The 19,346-nt window shown below is 37.9% G+C and overlaps 1 protein-coding gene across 1 annotated transcript in view; it reads right to left on the reverse strand.

The window, feature by feature from the left end:
- Window positions 1–19,346, reverse strand: part of LOC128982850 (tetratricopeptide repeat protein 21B-like) — a 300,450-nt gene that overhangs the window by 218,224 nt on the left and 62,880 nt on the right. The window contains exon 6 of the mRNA XM_054401889.1: window positions 7,652–7,839. Within this exon, the coding sequence (XP_054257864.1) occupies window positions 7,652–7,839 (188 nt within the window). The remainder of the gene's footprint in view (window positions 1–7,651; window positions 7,840–19,346) is intronic.

Raw genomic sequence — 19,346 nt, forward strand, 5'->3', positions numbered from 1 at the left:
AGCTACTAGCCTACTGGCCTCGTGCTTCCAACTACGCACGCTAAATCGTGCAGCCTAGATTTGTCGGGCCTCAGAGTTATTAGTAATATAACTAACTCTAGGTACAACGCAAAATAATATCTACTACAGTCAAATAAATTATATTATTTGCGCTCTAGCACCTGCCCAGAACCGTCAGGAATACACTTTAATATTATTCCTGACTAATATAAATCCTAACTACCGTCAGGCTTTGACCAGCACGGTTACAACTCTAACTCTCGCAATCAAATCAGAGATGAATGTTTTTAATGTCAACTATCAACTCTTAAACCAAAATATAATAAAACGTCGTCCACTCACCACAAGTGGGTCACTGACTCAATACCCAACTTGAATGCCGACACTCACTGTCACACCGCACAACAGTAACACCACGTACTCCACGTACACACGTCGTCTCAGCCAGACACCAACACTCTTCACTGCACGGAATCCACCACTCGAATGTCCTACCTATACTGTCCTGAAGATCTAGGATATCCCAGGCTTATCGGCACTGATAAGCCGGGTCAAAGGGCGCTCGCTAGCCTCGCTGCCGCCGCTCGCTCACCTCAACAATCGGTGCGCGGCCAAATAGCAAAAATATACCCCCCTAGGGAAAATAACTCGTTACAATTTTGACCATCTGTTTTGACTGCCTTGTATATTTCAAATTCTTCATAAGTGTTAATGGTTGATCGGTCTTGGGAAAGATGTAAAACGTCCATATTACTATTTATGTTTACATAGTTGTGGTTGAGTGAAATAAAATGCTCTGCGAAATTTGAAGTTTGTGGGCCTGTAGTTTTCTTGGGGATATGTTCTCTGAACCTCTTCTTGAAGGAGCGGGAAGTCTGTCCGATGTAATATTTTGGGCAATCGCTACAGTTTAATTTGTAAACCCCAGACTTGTCATAAACAGTGGAATTCGTTTGTTGCCGCTCTTTCAATAAGGATCCGAGCTTGTTTGTAGTTTTAAATGAAACTGTTATATTATTTCTGGTCATGACATTTTTAAAAGTGTGGCTTAATGACGAACCATACTTAGCAGAGATATAATGTTTCTGATTAGGGGCTTTAGAGGTTTTATTTGAGTGTTTGTAAATTAAATTGTCTATTAAACTGCTGTTAAAACCATTTGCAACCGCTATGTATTTTATTATGTTGACTTCTTCTTTATAGTCATTATCGCTCATTGGTATTGAGAGCAACCTGTGAACAAAACTATTATATGCGGCAATCTTGTGTGAATGTGGATGGTGTGAATCTGCATTGATTGTCTGGTCGGTACAAGTTGGTTTTCTATAGACTTTGAATGAGAATTGGTCGTTTTTCTTGGTTATTGTTAAATCCAAAAAGTTTAATGAGTTGTTTTTCTCTTCTTCAAGCGTGAATTCGATTTTTTTATGCATATTGCATAAATATTTGCATAACAAAGATAACTGTCTGCTGTTGCCATTGAAAAGAACGATAGTGTCGTCAACATATCTATAATAAAATGTTATTTTCTCTCGAAAGCGGTTGGTATCAGAAAATAGATGTTCATTTTCGATATGGTTCAAAAATATTTCTGATAATATACTGGAGAGGGGTGAACCCATTGCTAGGCCATCTTTTTGGACATAGAAGTCATTTTGGAATCTGAAATAGTTTGTTTTAATACAATTCTTGTGAGGTTAATGAGTTCATCTATTGCGTTTTTAGAAAGTTTTGAGTTTTTTTGTAGGTTTTTATGTAAGATGGAGTGTTTCTTGAACTGGTACGTTGGTGTAAAGGTTAACTATGTCAAATGAAACTAATTTTTGGTTTCCTTTTATTACATGATTTTTTAGCTGTTCGACTAATTCAATGCTGTTTTTTATACTATGGCTGTTTTCTAATACTATTTCCTTCCTAATAACTTTGTCCAACATCATGTAATAAATCAAAAAATCATGTAATAAAAGGAAACCAAAAATTAGTTTCATTTGACATAGTTAACCTTTACACCAACGTACCAGTTCAAGAAACAATAGCCATCTTACATAAAAACCTACAAAAAAACTCAAAACTTTCTAAAAACGCAATAGATGAACTCATTAACCTCACAAGAATTGTATTAAAACAAAACTATTTCAGATTCCAAAATGACTTCTATGTCCAAAAAGATGGCCTAGCAATGGGTTCACCCCTCTCCAGTATATTATCAGAAATATTTTTGAACCATATCGAAAATGAACATCTATTTTCTAATACCAACCGCTTTCGAGAGAAAATAACATTTTATTATAGATATGTTGACGACACTATCGTTCTTTTCAATGGCAACAGCAGACAGTTATCTTTGTTATGCAAATATTTATGCAATATGCATAAAAAAATCGAATTCACGCTTGAAGAAGAGAAAAACAACTCATTAAACTTTTTGGATTTAACAATAACCAAGAAAAACGACCAATTCTCATTCAAAGTCTATAGAAAACCAACTTGTACCGACCAGACAATCAATGCAGATTCACACCATCCACATTCACACAAGATTGCCGCATATAATAGTTTTGTTCACAGGTTGCTCTCAATACCAATGAGCGATAATGACTATAAAGAAGAAGTCAACATAATAAAATACATAGCGGTTGCAAATGGTTTTAACAGCAGTTTAATAGACAATTTAATTTACAAACACTCAAATAAAACCTCTAAAGCCCCTAATCAGAAACATTATATCTCTGCTAAGTATGGTTCGTCATTAAGCCACACTTTTAAAAATGTCATGACCAGAAATAATATAACAGTTTCATTTAAAACTACAAACAAGCTCGGATCCTTATTGAAAGAGCGGCAACAAACGAATTCCACTGTTTATGACAAGTCTGGGGTTTACAAATTAAACTGTAGCGATTGCCCAAAATATTACATCGGACAGACTTCACGCTCCTTCAAGAAGAGGTTCAGAGAACATATCCCCAAGAAAACTACAGGCCCACAAACTTCAAATTTCGCAGAGCATTTTATTTCACTCAACCACAACTATGTAAACATAAATAGTAATATGGACGTTTTACATCTTTCCCAAGACCGATCAACCATTAACACTTATGAAGAATTTGAAATATACAAGGCAGTCAAAACAGATGGTCAAAATGTTTTAAATGACAAACTCTCATTCCAATCGAATTCCATTTATAACACCGCAATCAAAATACTGGATGGGGGAGGAGGAGAGAAGGAATGAATGCGAGCCGGCAGTGATAAGGAGACAATGGCTGACGTCATACCGTTAGACCACTGACCACCAGTTCGAGCTACAACTTCCACCCGGTCGCGTCACCTGTCTCGTGTTCCCGAGTACTCGGTATTTTTAATGTTAAATGTTCGTGTCAATGTGTGTTTTCGTGTGTTCGTGTTTTATGTACTTATGACGACCTTCATATATGGAAGTGAATAACGACGCCTTGTACGGCCTGAAGATGGTTCCGTGTGAACCGAAACTATAGTTGCCACAAGCAGCATAATGGATTACTGAATGCAGGTATTTAAACCATTATAAATATTCAAACGTAATCCGGAGGCTAACAACTCTTAAAAAAGACTGTTAAGTTGTCAAGCCGATTTTGCTCATTTGCCATAGCGTACAACGCCAGTTATCCATCTATAATTTTTGTAATTGTGACTTTACTTCTTTATGTTTTTATATTTGGTATCCCTATAATATTAGGAGGGAATTGGCTATTTAAACAGTATTATAAGCATACGCCTTTTATAATTTAATAAAGCGTAAACATAAAAAATGGTTGTTTACACCATTGTATACTTTATAATCTACTAGCTGTAACCTGCGGGCTTTGCCCCGTTTAACTTCTTAATTTTCAAGATGATCTCGTTCCCATGGCTCAATCACGTCCTGGTTGAAGTTCGTTCGCTACGCTCACTCACCTTTAGGTTGGAGCTCGTTCGCTGCGCTCACTTGCCTTCAGGTTAGCTCGTTCGCTACGCTAACTGGCCTCCAGGTTGAAGTTCGTTCGCTACGCTCACTCACCTTTTGGTTGCAAATTAGCTGTGTCATTAATGTAAAAGAAATAATAGTGCTGCACCCTGTTGGTAATCCTTGTAACTTTAATGCTATTGAACATCATAGAACATAACCAACTTGTTTAATTGAAACAGCTGTTAAGATTCATTAATTCCATTTCTCATAAGGTTAACATGGGAAACTCAAGAGCCACTGGGGCGGAGCCGATTGGACGGATCACGAAATTGATGGTGTATAAACCTATTCCATGAAATTCTACACGTATGTACCAAGTTTCGTGGCAATCGGTTCAGCGGTGTCTGAGTTTATCACTGCCAAACATATATATATATATCCTACTAATATTATAAACGAGAAAGTTTGGATGTATGGATGGATGTATGGATGTATGTTTGTGACAAGTGAACGCGAAAAATACTGGTCGGATTGGGCTGAAATTTGGCATGATGATAGCTCACATTCCCGATTAACATATAGGCATATTCTTATTTCAAAAATCCTTTTGGGCTCCGCCCCAGTGGCTCTGGAGTTTCCCATGTTAACCTTATGAAAAATGGAATTATTGAATCTTAACAGCTGTTTCAATTAAACAAGAGATCAGCTTTTTGAAAAAAGATAAGCTATTTACAAAAAATTTTGATTATATCTAACTGTTGTGTAGATCGTGAGTATTTCCATAATCTTTGAGTCGCCTGTAATGCTTCTCAATTGCTCGAATTCGAGCAACAGGTACACTAGTTCATATTTAAAGGGAATTAAAGAATTTAGTCAGCTGTTTCAACTTTACAAGTTGTTTCTATAATATGCAATAGCATTAAAAAGTTATAAGGTTTCCCAACAGGGTGCAGCACTATTATTATTTTGTTTGTGTATATATGACAACAGCTAATTTGAACTAAGCAGCAACAAAAAGCTGTGATACACAATGAGAACTGTCAAAGTAGGATTGTTTACAGTTAGGTTTCAGTTTTTAATTTAATGAATAATTTGTGATATTGTGCGAATGTTTGATAATTTTCTTTTATTGTTTAGGTGCAATGGTAGAACATTATGGCAATGGTAAATGTGTTATACTATATCATACCATAAATTTATGAACCACATTTTATCAAACTGTGTCCTCCCCCCATTGCAAACGCAAAGCTTGAGTATAACTGCAATAAGCATGTTACACTTATATGCCAACCCCGTACGAAGGACGGGTGCTCTGCTAGTTTATATATATGTGTGTGTGTCCCTTAGCACGATAACTCGAGCAAATTACAAACGTGTAAACCTACATTTATTCAAACGAGTTCACGAACCAGCATGATCGGACCATGGGAACGGGGGTTTATGGGGAGTTTTATGGGGTAAAAATTGGTTTTTCTTATTTTTTACCCTAAAAATAAAAAAAATTAGCAATTGCTTTCCAAACCATTTTGTAGAGCTTAAAAAAACAAATAATTGTATATTGGAGCATTATTATGCGCCTAGCCTAATGGTTACGGGAAAAATTAAAAAAAATTTAAATTTAAAATACCATGTGATTCTTATGGAGAATAAGTAAACTGTTGTTATTTGCTTGTTTATGAGCATATTTTGATCACATTTGTAAAATGCATTTATTTCATACTAAACTATTAAAATTTTACCAAAAAACTTAAACTAATGCTATTTAAATAGGGAATTAATGTGATTTTTTTAAGGAGACATTTTAGTGTAAATCCAATTAGGCAAATGGAAATTCGCTTAGTCTGCAGGTATGCTGCAGCCGGAATATTATACTTGTACGCCAACCCCGTACGAAGGACGGGTACTCTGCTAGTATGTATATAAATCAGATCTATATATACAAATATATATATATATATTAATAAGCGAAATAATAAAAACCAGAGTATCCTGAAATTCATTTTTATTTAAACTGATACGTATTTCGGCACTAAGGCCATGATCACAGTATGAGTTGTTATATAAAAGTATGTAGGTAAAGAAATAAAATAAATAAATAGTTAATAACATATGTTTTGAGTTCATAGTAAATTTTGATTAAATGGTTAGATGTATTTTTTAACATGTGAATCTGTCAGATTCTTCCCTGATTTGTCAGATTTTTTCATGTATTGGATATTGTTTTTATTTTTGCATTACATTGAGAATTTGGTCGCCGTGTTCTTTTGAGTGTAGGTATATTTGCAGTTCTTCTTTTATATCCATTTTTTACGGAAAGTAAATAAAAGAAACGTCTTATAACACTTAAAACATATATTTACGCTTATACTGTTACTCACAAGACGGTAAATATACAAAAAAGGTGGTAAGTGGTGATTGATTTCGATTGGACACTCCAATCATCATCAGACCCAATAGGCGAATGACGCTATCCATTTTTTCACCCTTTTTCTCATAATTTAGAATTTTGACACATTCTTCTAATTTGCCATAATTATGAGTATTTTCTAAGGGTACGTCCACAATGCACGCTGGTATAAGCAGGAAGTCAGATTCAGATTTTCGGCGCCGAGTGCCTGACTCCGGTGGGGTGGCCATAATGCAAGCAGGTTGTAAGCTGTACCTGTCTGTGTTGAGACCTATTTAAGGGATACATACATATATTCCCGCAACTTCTTGCAGACGACAACAGGGTTTTTCAATATTTCAGAATGAGCTTGCACACCTTTTATTTAATCCTCATAAAAATCTAGCACAAGCTCGCCAAAATTGGGGAAAATATCACAAAACATTGAATTTGCATATCCCGCTGAGGTAAATAAATTTATTTAAGTAAGTTAAATGGTTTATTTTGTAAAAATGCAATATTAAAAACAATTTAATTAAACCAGCAGATAAATTTAACGTACAATGTTGCCATATTAAAAAAAAATGCACTTTAATGTGCTTATATTGCTATTTGCTGGAATGTGTTGAACTTTTGATAGCAATTGGTCGATATCCATGGTTAATGTAATGAAACACTTATACACTTAATACAAAAACAAAAATCAACAGTCCGAAAAGCAGGTTGTCGGAAACCAGAATGAACAATTCATTCCGGTAAAAATCGGAGTCAGACTACCTGAGCGCAGAAAATCGGCGCGCAGGTGCACTATGGTCGCTTACGTTTACTAGCTTGGGACGGTAAGCGCGCCGAGTCTGACTTAATCGGCGCCGACAGTCTGACTCAGAAAACCAGCGTGCATTGTGGACGTACCCTAATATGTGTTCTGCATACATTGAGCGTTGGGATGTTTGATTGTTTGATTTTGCGGCTTGGATATGTTCTTTGAATATGCATGAAAATGCTCTTCCAGTCTGACCAATATAGAATTTGGGACAATTTAGACATTTATTTTTTCAAGCCTATATACACATATATAAAAAATTTTAACGAATGCTGTTTTTGGCCTCTGGCGACATCAAAAAGAAAAAGTAAATCAGTCCCGGGCCTAGATCTGTGCCACCTACAATAATAGCTACTTCCCCATTGGAAGATTCGCTAAAAAAGACAAACATTAAGACCATTATCAAAGATACTTGGAGGTTAAATTTACCAACCTGAACTGAAATTTCACCACCTGCACACCTAAACTATGATTCAAAATATTATTTCAAATAAAGGAAGTATGTGTTTCTTACTTTTCTGCCATTGCCGAGGTCTCAACTAGCAGTTGTGAGTGACGACTACAGATGCGAGAGAACAGCTGAGCTGCAGAAACCAGTGCTTCCTCACCCCCTACTACCTCCAGCTCTGCCCTGTACCTGCGCAGTGCTACCAACCCTTCTGTGTGGCTCCCTTCCACCACCAGATGATGCAGGGCTCGCAACTACACAATGGAGCATTAATATTAGTAAATTCTCTAATAAGAGACCAGCTGAGCTGCCTCACACCCACACCTACCCCCTCCAGCTCTGCCAATCCTATTTTGTGGCTCTCTTCCACCACCAGATGATGCAGGGCTCGCAACTACACAATGGAGCATTAATATTAGTAAATTCTCTAATAAGAGACCAGCTGAGCTGCCTCACACCCACACCCCTACCCCCTCCAGCTCTGCCAATCCTATTTTGTGGCTCCCTTCCACCACCAGATGATGCAGGGCTCGCAACTACACAATGGAGCATTAATATTAGTAAATTCTCTAATAAGAGACCAGCTGAGCTGCCTCACACCCACACCCCTACCCCCTCCAGCTCTGCCAATCCTATTTTGTGGCTCTCTTCCACCACCAGATGATGCAGGGCTCGCAACTACACAATGGAGCATTAATATTAGTAAATTCTCTAATAAGAGACCAGCTGAGCTGCCTCACACCCACACCCCTACCCCCTCCAGCTCTGCCAATCCTATTTTGTGGCTCTCTTCCACCACCAGATGATGCAGGGCTCGCAACTACACAATGGAGCATTAATATTAGTAAATTCTCTAATAAGAGACCAGCTGAGCTGCCTCACACCCACACCCCTACCCCCTCCAGCTCTGCCAATCCTATTTTGTGGCTCCCTTCCACCACCAGATGATGCAGGGCTCGCAACTACACAATGGAGCATTAATATTAGTAAATTCTCTAATAAGAGACCAGCTGAGCTGCCTCACACCCACACCCCTACCCCCTCCAGCTCTGCCAATCCTATTTTGTGGCTCTCTTCCACCACCAGATGATGCAGGGCTCGCAACTACACAATGGAGCATTAATATTAGTAAATTCTCTAATAAGAGACCAGCTGAGCTGCCTCACACCCACCCCTACCCCCTCCAGCTCTGCCAATCCTATTTTGTGGCTCTCTTCCACCACCAGATGATGCAGGGCTCGCAACTACACAATGGAGCATTAATATTAGTAAATTCTCTAATAAGAGACCAGCTGAGCTGCCTCACACCCACACCTACCCCCTCCAGCTCTGCCAATCCTATTTTGTGGCTCTCTTCCACCACCAGATGATGCAGGGCTCGCAACTACACAATGGAGCATTAATATTAGTAAATTCTCTAATAAGAGACCAGCTGAGCTGCCTCACACCCACACCCCTACCCCCTCCAGCTCTGCCAATCCTATTTTGTGGCTCCCTTCCACCACCAGATGATGCAGGGCTCGCAACTACACAATGGAGCATTAATATTAGTAAATTCTCTAATAAGAGACCAGCTGAGCTGCCTCACACCCACACCCCTACCCCCTCCAGCTCTGCCAATCCTATTTTGTGGCTCCCTTCCACCACCAGATGATGCAGGGCTCGCAACTACACAATGGAGCATTAATATTAGTAAATTCTCTAATAAGAGACCAGCTGAGCTGCCTCACACCCACACCCCTACCCCCTCCAGCTCTGCCAATCCTATTTTGTGGCTCCCTTCCACCACCAGATGATGCAGGGCTCGCAACTACACAATGGAGCATTAATATTAGTAAATTCTCTAATAAGAGACCAGCTGAGCTGCCTCACACCCACACCCCTACCCCCTCCAGCTCTGCCAATCCTATTTTGTGGCTCTCTTCCACCACCAGATGATGCAGGGCTCGCAACTACACAATGGAGCATTAATATTAGTAAATTCTCTAATAAGAGACCAGCTGAGCTGCCTCACACCCACACCCCTACCCCCTCCAGCTCTGCCAATCCTATTTTGTGGCTCTCTTCCACCACCAGATGATGCAGGGCTCGCAACTACACAATGGAGCATTAATATTAGTAAATTCTCTAATAAGAGACCAGCTGAGCTGCCTCACACCCACACCCCTACCCCCTCCAGCTCTGCCAATCCTATTTTGTGGCTCCCTTCCACCACCAGATGATGCAGGGCTCGCAACTACACAATGGAGCATTAATATTAGTAAATTCTCTAATAAGAGACCAGCTGAGCTGCCTCACACCCACACCCCTACCCCCTCCAGCTCTGCCAATCCTATTTTGTGGCTCTCTTCCACCACCAGATGATGCAGGGCTCGCAACTACACAATGGAGCATTAATATTAGTAAATTCTCTAATAAGAGACCAGCTGAGCTGCCTCACACCCACACCCCTACCCCCTCCAGCTCTGCCAATCCTATTTTGTGGCTCTCTTCCACCACCAGATGATGCAGGGCTCGCAACTACACAATGGAGCATTAATATTAGTAAATTCTCTAATAAGAGACCAGCTGAGCTGCCTCACACCCACACCCCTACCCCCTCCAGCTCTGCCAATCCTATTTTGTGGCTCTCTTCCACCACCAGATGATGCAGGGCTCGCAACTACACAATGGAGCATTAATATTAGTAAATTCTCTAATAAGAGACCAGCTGAGCTGCCTCACACCCACACCCCTACCCCCTCCAGCTCTGCCAATCCTATTTTGTGGCTCCCTTCCACCACCAGATGATGCAGGGCTCGCAACTACACAATGGAGCATTAATATTAGTAAATTCTCTAATAAGAGACCAGCTGAGCTGCCTCACACCCACACCCCTACCCCCTCCAGCTCTGCCAATCCTATTTTGTGGCTCTCTTCCACCACCAGATGATGCAGGGCTCGCAACTACACAATGGAGCATTAATATTAGTAAATTCTCTAATAAGAGACCAGCTGAGCTGCCTCACACCCACACCCCTACCCCCTCCAGCTCTGCCAATCCTATTTTGTGGCTCTCTTCCACCACCAGATGATGCAGGGCTCGCAACTACACAATGGAGCATTAATATTAGTAAATTCTCTAATAAGAGACCAGCTGAGCTGCCTCACACCCACACCCCTACCCCCTCCAGCTCTGCCAATCCTATTTTGTGGCTCTCTTCCACCACCAGATGATGCAGGGCTCGCAACTACACAATGGAGCATTAATATTAGTAAATTCTCTAATAAGAGACCAGCTGAGCTGCCTCACACCCACACCCCTACCCCCTCCAGCTCTGCCAATCCTATTTTGTGGCTCTCTTCCACCACCAGATGATGCAGGGCTCGCAACTACACAATGGAGCATTAATATTAGTAAATTCTCTAATAAGAGACCAGCTGAGCTGCCTCACACCCACACCCCTACCCCCTCCAGCTCTACCAATCCTATTTTGTGGCTCTCTTCCACCACCAGGTGATGCAGGGCTCGCAACTACACAATGGAGCATTAATATTAGTAAATTCTCTAATAAGAGACCAGCTGAGCTGCCTCACACCCACACCCCTACCCCCTCCAGCTCTGCCAATCCTATTTTGTGGCTCCCTTCCACCACCAGATGATGCAGGGCTCGCAACTACACAGTGAAGCAGTAATTTTAGTAAATTCTCTAATAAGAGACCAGCTGAGCTGCCTCACACCCACACCCCTACCCCCTCCAGCTCTGCCAATCCTATTTTGTGGCTCTCTTCCACCATCAGGTGATGCAGGGCTCGCAACTACACAGTGAAGCAGTAATATTAGTAAATTCTCTTATAAAATAAGAGACCAGCTGAGCTGCCTCCCACCCACACACCTACCCCCTCCAGCTCTACCAATCCTTTTGTGTGGCTCTCTTCCACCACCAAATGATGCAGGGCTCGCAACTATACAGTGGAGAAGTAATATTAGCAAATTATCTTATAAAATAAGAGACCAGCTGAGCTGCCTCACACCCACACCCCTACCCCCTCCAGCTCTGCCACTCCTTTTGTGTGGCTCTCTTCCACCACTAGGTGATGCAGGGCTCGCAACTATTAGTAAATTGTCTTATAAAATAAGAGACCAGCTGAGCTGCCTCACACCCACACCCCTACCCCCTCCAGCTCTGCCAATCCTTTTATGTAGGTCTCTTCCACGACCAGGTGATGCAGGGCTCGCAACTGCACAGTGGGGCAGTAATATTAGTAAATCTATACTAATATATAAAAATGAGATTGTGTGTGTGTGTGTTTGTATTCACCGAATAGTGGCATCCTTCACAGGCACACGGCCGTACTGTGGCACCTTCAAAAATTGTGGCACCTTTTTCAGGGTGCCACAGCTAATTCGATCATTTTTGAGGTTTTCCAGCATTATTACGTCGTTTAAACATCACATGCCATTGAGTATTTTTGAACTCGTTGATGTGAGTTTAAGTAGCGCAGGTACACACCGAATTGTGGGGGAAACCATACAGGTAGCTAGCGCGCCTCGCGCCGTCCGCCGGAACTATAACTTTCCTAATGCTACGTTGCCAATTCTCGCGCCAGCCTACACTCGAAATAGTGGCACCATGCCACAATTCAGTATATATCAACAGTGTGTGGACAGGATGCCACTTAATGAGTTGTAGAGCTTGAGCAGTGTGTAGAACAGTGCAACAAGCAACTAATAAACTAATAATACTATACTGCCACGTACTATAAAACAATTTAAGTACCATAAATAATATACTATTGCTCCGAGTGGTGAACAATGTTTTACATTACAAATAATTTGTGTAGTAAATAATAATTTAAATTGATTTTACCTAACCCGCCATGTTAAACTTCCCTATCCCTAGCGTGATGTATACAACTTCCTTACTTCTCGAGTGATGTAAAGTATCAAAAACTCACTCGGTGATGTAAAGAAACCCATTTAAATAACATTGAGTGCTTAGCTTAAAAAATATAACTCTATGGAGCCAACGATGTTCAACGCTAGAAATCAGCTGTGCGCTTGAATGTTATTAGGCCTATTATGCTTTAAAGTATTTTCCTACCTAACCTACCTTTTGTTAGTAAAAGAACGTTACTGATAGAAGATGAGTGAAATGGATAATGAAAAATATTGTACGTAAACCCATGTTTATTGTCGGGTCAGGTAAAATCTTGTACGTTACACGTTACGCAAGAGCGTGCTGTTTACATCACTGAGGTGAATTATGCAACTCGCTTCCGCTCGTTGCACAACATTCACCTGCGTGAAGTAAAAACGCTCTTACTACACTTGTAATGTAAATAGCTATTACGCAACCATTAAAAAATTGATTTTTGTTTACAAACATAAATTGGTAACGTAGTTATTTTGTATCAATTGAATTTGTACACTGAAACAATAACAATGTTTGAGGTTAGAACGCTATATAAGTTGTCCTAGACTGTTTTTTTTATCTTACAAACTATTTCGTGCTGATACATCTATTTTTTGTAACATTTTAGTCATGTTGACAAAATATTTTGCAATTACATTTCTGAATCAGTCAGTAAAGGTAGATTTCGATGCATCATTGCTGAAAGTTATGTTTTGCTTCTCACTCTCAGAGTATTCCAAAGACGTCTAATGTTTCAATCCATGTTCAAATGTTATATGAGGTAAACATATAACCGAATCAATTAAAGTACTTAAATTAAAATACATATTATTATCAACACGCATAATCTAGTTCAGATTATAATATCATCTCACAATCATATTTGTAAAACCTACTGTGGTGTTTTAACCAGTCCCCACTAACAAAAGCATAAAATGAAAGGTCCTAAAGAGGTTAACATTGAGTCATAACAAAAGTAGTTTAAAAGTTGTAACCGTGATACAGTAAATAATTTGATATTGTTAGATATTATACGATCGTTTTACAATTTTGTCAATCTATCTGTTACTTTCATACAAATGTATTTTTATTATTCAATGTTTTGTTTTGTAGAACCTTTAGTATTCTCAACTTTATTAATAACTAGTAGAATACCCGTCCTTCGTACGGGGTTGGCATATAAGTAGAACATGATCATTGCAGTGATGGGAGAGGAAACGGTTTAAGAAAATATGGTCTTTTAATTTATACGGTATCCTATAGTGTAGCACACATATACCTATAATAAAAGAATGTGTTTAATGGTTTGCACTGTAAACGAAAAACTATCACAATAGTTCCATACATGTTAATAGGGCAATTTTCTAACATATTTTAGTGAAATTATAATCAGGCAAACGGGAATTCGCTCAGTCTATAGGTTTGCTGGGGCAGGGGGATTATATTACTGTTTACAAACAAATAAATCAAAAGAATATACCTCATAACTCAGGATAAGGGCCTAGGTTGATAAGGCAATATAGAATGTTGATTATTTCCTATATCCATCGAATGATTTCTTTTACAATGAATTATTATAAAAATAAATAAATATTATTACAACATTTCACAAAATTAAGTATATTTAAGTATAATTAACAAACAGACTCAGTATAGTTAGATCATAAACAAATGAAGTACTGTTACCGAAACAATCCTATAATAATGAAATTACATTTACATATGGTTTGGCAGCTTCTTTAGGTAATGTTAAATAATGTTTACATTCAGGCTAGTGACATCATTATTTTAAATTTATAATCCTTACCCTCTCTGTTCTAATATTCGTGCAGTATTTAATAAGGTTTGAACCAGCTGTGTTGAATTGTGAAATCAAAATCAACTAGTGTACCTGTTGCTCGAATTCGAGCAATTGCGAAGCATTACAGGCGACTCAAAGATTATGGAAATACTCACGATCTACACAACAGTTAGATATAATCAAAATCTTTTGTAAATATCTGATCTTTTTTCAAAAAGCCGATCTTGTTTTTTTAGTGTAAAAAACACATTATTTCTATTTCTTCTACTTGGTTGTGTTCTATACCTTTCTCTATGCTTCCATTGTTTGCAAATCGGTTATTTCAATGATTGCTCAAGAAATGTAGCACAGTGTTAGTTCAGTTTTATTTTTAGCCTATATCAAATTGTCCAGGATTTCTCGCTCTTTTCCATTGTAATAATTACACCAACCCAAGTTTCGTCTACAGATGCAATATGCCAAAAAATATCACCTACGTACAATCTCCAAAAAGTGGTAAAAAAGGCAGAAACCAACCCATACAATAGATATAAGTTAACTCCATAAGAAATAATTTTAAGAGTTACTGTGATATTAGGATTTTCCACTGATTAGGCGATAGAACATTATATTGCAAAACATGACACGATGCAGAAGAAAATCAATTTTAAAATCAGAAAAGTCCATTGCAAATACTGTACTTCATTTTGACAAATTCAATAAATCACAATTTAAATATTAACAGCTGTTGCATTAAAAAGTAGTGTAGAATTATGCATATGGTCGTAATGTAAACAAATCTGAAGAGGCAACTTTAAAGGCTTCTGGGACAGAGCCCCAAGGGAATTTACTTCTTTCCTCTTTTGATGGCTCATCTACAGACCAAGACCTTTCTTTAGAGACCCCGACCAAGTTTTTACGCCCAGCCGTTCTCTCAAATTAGCTGTGACAAAAACCCCGTTTTCCTCCATAAGAATAACATGGGATGGGAATTTAAAGGCCACGGGGGCAGAGCCCCAAGGGAATTCACCACGTTTCTCTTTTGATGGCTCATCTACAGACTAAGACCTTTCTTTAGACACCTCTACCGAGTTTCTACTCCCAGCCGTTCTCTCAAAATAGCTGTGACAAAGAAAAACAGTTTCAAATTAATATATAGAGACTAGTGGAACCCCGTCGAAATCGACGGTTAATCTTGAGGTTTTATGCAAATTCAGCTAATTGCGATAGATACAGTGAAGTCATTAAAATCTTAGTTAAATGAAGGGAAGATAAGCAATAATAAGCATGACGATTGGGTTCCCTAAAAAATGTGATTGATGAATTCGTTTAACACAATATTTCCTACCTTTATATCGGCTTTAGGTTGCCCAAAAGGTTTTTTATGAGTCTTATAATTGTTTGTTCATGAGTTCGTTTCATGTCAAAGCCACTTTCACTGTATGGGAGAAGGAGTTCATATAATTAGTCTATCATGTTACGGAAAGAGTCAATATTACTAACAAATAATTCAATCTGCTTTAGGAAAATCATTCAAATTGTATCCGGGTTTAAAAGTAAATCTTCATCTTTGGTCATAAAAATACAGAATTTTATCAGCATATTAAATTAGTTTTTTTATTTGATAAAAATATCTGATTCTCCAGAAAGCAGTAACATTCTTACTTCGATCCAAGCAATTTTAATTCCTTCTCTTGCCACATCGACCCATGTATTTAATCATCCTGTTCTTACTTGATAATTCGTTAACTTTTGGGGTAGTTTTGCCTTGGCCATATTGATCACATAAAGCTGTGCATGTATTTCGTAGATGGAATGAACCATAATTGTAGGAAATTTGATCACAAATCTTGAACATTTGCGGAACCAAATGCATAACCTAGTCCAGCCTTGGTAACAAATTATGCAAATGCGATGAGATGTGATGACACTGTTGTGTTTCCGAATGTTTTGTATGTAGTGAGGTTTAGATGCGTTGTTCGACCTAGCTACATGTGTATATCAAAAAAGTAAAAACCCTGTACAAATTTATTTTAATACCTGAATTGACATTAGTTCAACTACTTCACCAAAACCATAGATGAAACATACTCCGTAGTTAGTCTATTTCAAAACTTGAACACAGCTCTCATCCTCAACGCACTCATCTATGACACAATTTTCATACCGATTATCGAAAACTTTTATACCGATAAATGAATTTCTGGTGTACTTTCTTGAGTTAAAAATAAATGGTGATTGAAAGTTGGCAAAAAAGGCAAGTGCCAACCATACAATATATATAAGCTAACCCGATAAGGAATAATTATCTATTCCTTCAAAATTGATATGTCACACTTATTTCATAATTTAAAATTTTCTAAGAGCAATAAAGCATAGATTTTTGAACAAAACATTTAAAACGTATAGTAAATTCATAATTTGTTGAAACTATAAAAAACTTGCCATGTAGTGGAGAATCTATTTCAAATCATAAATAATAATGTAAACATTTGATTTTGACAGTTCAGTAGACCTTTGAATGACAATCTTAATATTAACAGCTGGTTCATTAAAAGTAGTGTAAAATTATCCATATGGTCTTAATGTAAACAAAATTGCAGAGTGAACTTTAAAGGCCTCTGGGGCAGAGCCCCAAGGAAATTTACCTTGTTTCTCTTTTGAGGGCTCACCTACAGACCAATACCTTTCTTTAGACACCCCTACCAAGTTTTTACGCCCAGCCGTTCTCTCAAATTAGCTGTGACAAAAACCCCGTTTTCCTCCATAAGAATAACATGGGATGGGAATTTAAAGGCCACTGGGGCAGAGCCCCGAGGGAATTCACCATGTTTCTCTTTTGATGGCTCATCTACAGACCAAGACCTTTCTTTAGACACCTCTACCGAGTTTCTACGCCCAGCCGTTCTCTCAAAATAGCTGTCACAAAGAAAAACAGTTTCAAATTAATATATAGATTTGACAGTTAGTTAGTTCTGCTTGTTTACATTTTTAAACTTACTAGGTTTGTTCTTTGTTACCATGGATACCATCAATCAATATTTACTTTTAAATCTCTCATCTCAGATTTTTGAAAGCCCACGGGGCAAAGCCCTAGGTGAATATCGAAGCGGCAATAGTTCTATATTATGTATCCTCGGAGCTGTAGCTTCATTTGTGTGCAATTTGAGCATAGTCGGATCAGTATTTTTTGAGATTAGCTCATACAAACACACACACAGACACCCCCTCTTCTTTATAATAGTGATAGAATATAGAATAGAATAGATAGATAGATAAACCTATTTCAACGTACAATATCAGTTTTAGGAAATTCCTAGTAAGGTTGATAGAAGTATATTGGCATCCGTGAAGTTTGTGTAATGTTTTTTAAAATCCCTGTGGGATATATTTAACTTCACTTATTATTTATTTAATATGTCTACTTCTTGAAATTCTCAGTTAACTGGGAGGCGGAGCTAACAGTTTGTTCTAAAATGAACTTGAAAATTTTAAAGAATCTTTTTCTGTTGGTTTACTTAAAGTATATAATGTTCTACTATGAATGTAAATCTTTAATATAGTCTAAATTTCCAGTCCCACCCTCAAAAACTATGATATTTAACAGTTGAATCTTTATAACGTATAAACACATTATTTTTAATCGGTCATCAAACTGATTCTTGAATTAGTAGTTGCAAGAGTACACAAAACTGCAGAGAGTCCTTGAAAATGCTTGTGCAATGATATAGTTTTAAATTATAAAAGAAACCCTTCAAAAAATTGTATTAACAGGACCAGAGGACCAATATGCACATGGTATTTCATTTGTATAAGGCAAAAAGTTCAAATCATATTAACTTATGATTGCCAATAGATTTTGGGTTTCCTTAAAACAATTATATAAAACTGTCTGCAAATGTCAATAAAACTAATTTTATAAGAAATTGTAGATTCTTCTGTTGCTCTGTAGGCGACCATTTTGGTCACACAAGGAAGTCCAAACTTATATCTTAGTTTGAACAACGTCATCTTAATTTTACATTGCTCAAGATACATAATCGACACATAGGCTTTCAAAAAAAATAAGTAAAGAAAGTAACTAGTGATGGACCGCGCAGACATAGGAACAGTCTAGACTTGCCTCTTACTGACGTTTTCCAAACGAATATAGAAGTTAGATCTACATTCTTCATTTTAGGCTTGAAATAAATTTGTTTGTGGGTAAGAGCGAATGAGTAAGCATGAACAATAATTAATCCCCTTTACTCTTCTCCCCGACACGCCACCATACCACAGCATCTTACTAGCAGAGCTCAAGGTCATTGACGTAATTGTAATGAACTAAATTTAGACTTCCACCCCCCAATGTCACCAATGGGCCCTAAAGGTTGGTATGTAACAATTCAAGACGGTTGAACAATGGCCTTTAAAATACGCTTTTAATTTGTTTTCTAGCGTTTACCGTATCTTAGAAAAAGTTAGTTTACAATAATTACAAAAACTTGTTGGGCGAAAGAAAAATTCTAAAAAGCTACAAATTAATTTATAATATATGTATCTATATCGTATTAAAGTGTGTTAAAGGTTTAGCGTTTGGTTTACAATGTAAAAATTTTTAAAGTCACAAGATGGTTTCTGAAACTCTTTATACAACTCTCCTTTATAAAAATTTAAAAAAATATTATCCAAGATATTGAGCTCTTTAGCCACAAAATCCACAGTTTTTTTTTCTTACCTGAAGAAGAAATAAAAACAGTAACAGCCGACGAACTTTGTTATGTCATATTTAAAAACTCATTTAAAAGTACCGACTTTATTTCAAGATTTAAAATAGAAAATATAAACTTTTGAGCTTTTAATTAGAACCAATAGTGTCCTAGACTAATTGACATCTTTCACACGAAGTGTCAACGATTTACCTTTAGTCTAAAAGCCCCCCATACACTATCCAACATGTTGGACGGACATGTCGGGATCCGACGTCTTGTCGAACATATTGGACAGTGTGTGGGTTCCGACCCGACATGCTCGACGGATATGTCAGGTCGGATGCTCGGTTCGGTAGCCCCACCCGACTCGAGCCGTCCGCCTGACATGTTGGCCA

The sequence above is a fragment of the Macrosteles quadrilineatus genome, unplaced genomic scaffold (genome assembly GCF_028750875.1).
Source record: "Macrosteles quadrilineatus isolate MER2022 unplaced genomic scaffold, UCM_ALF_1.0 Scaffold_1__1_contigs__length_201487025, whole genome shotgun sequence".
NCBI lineage: Eukaryota > Metazoa > Arthropoda > Insecta > Hemiptera > Cicadellidae > Macrosteles > Macrosteles quadrilineatus.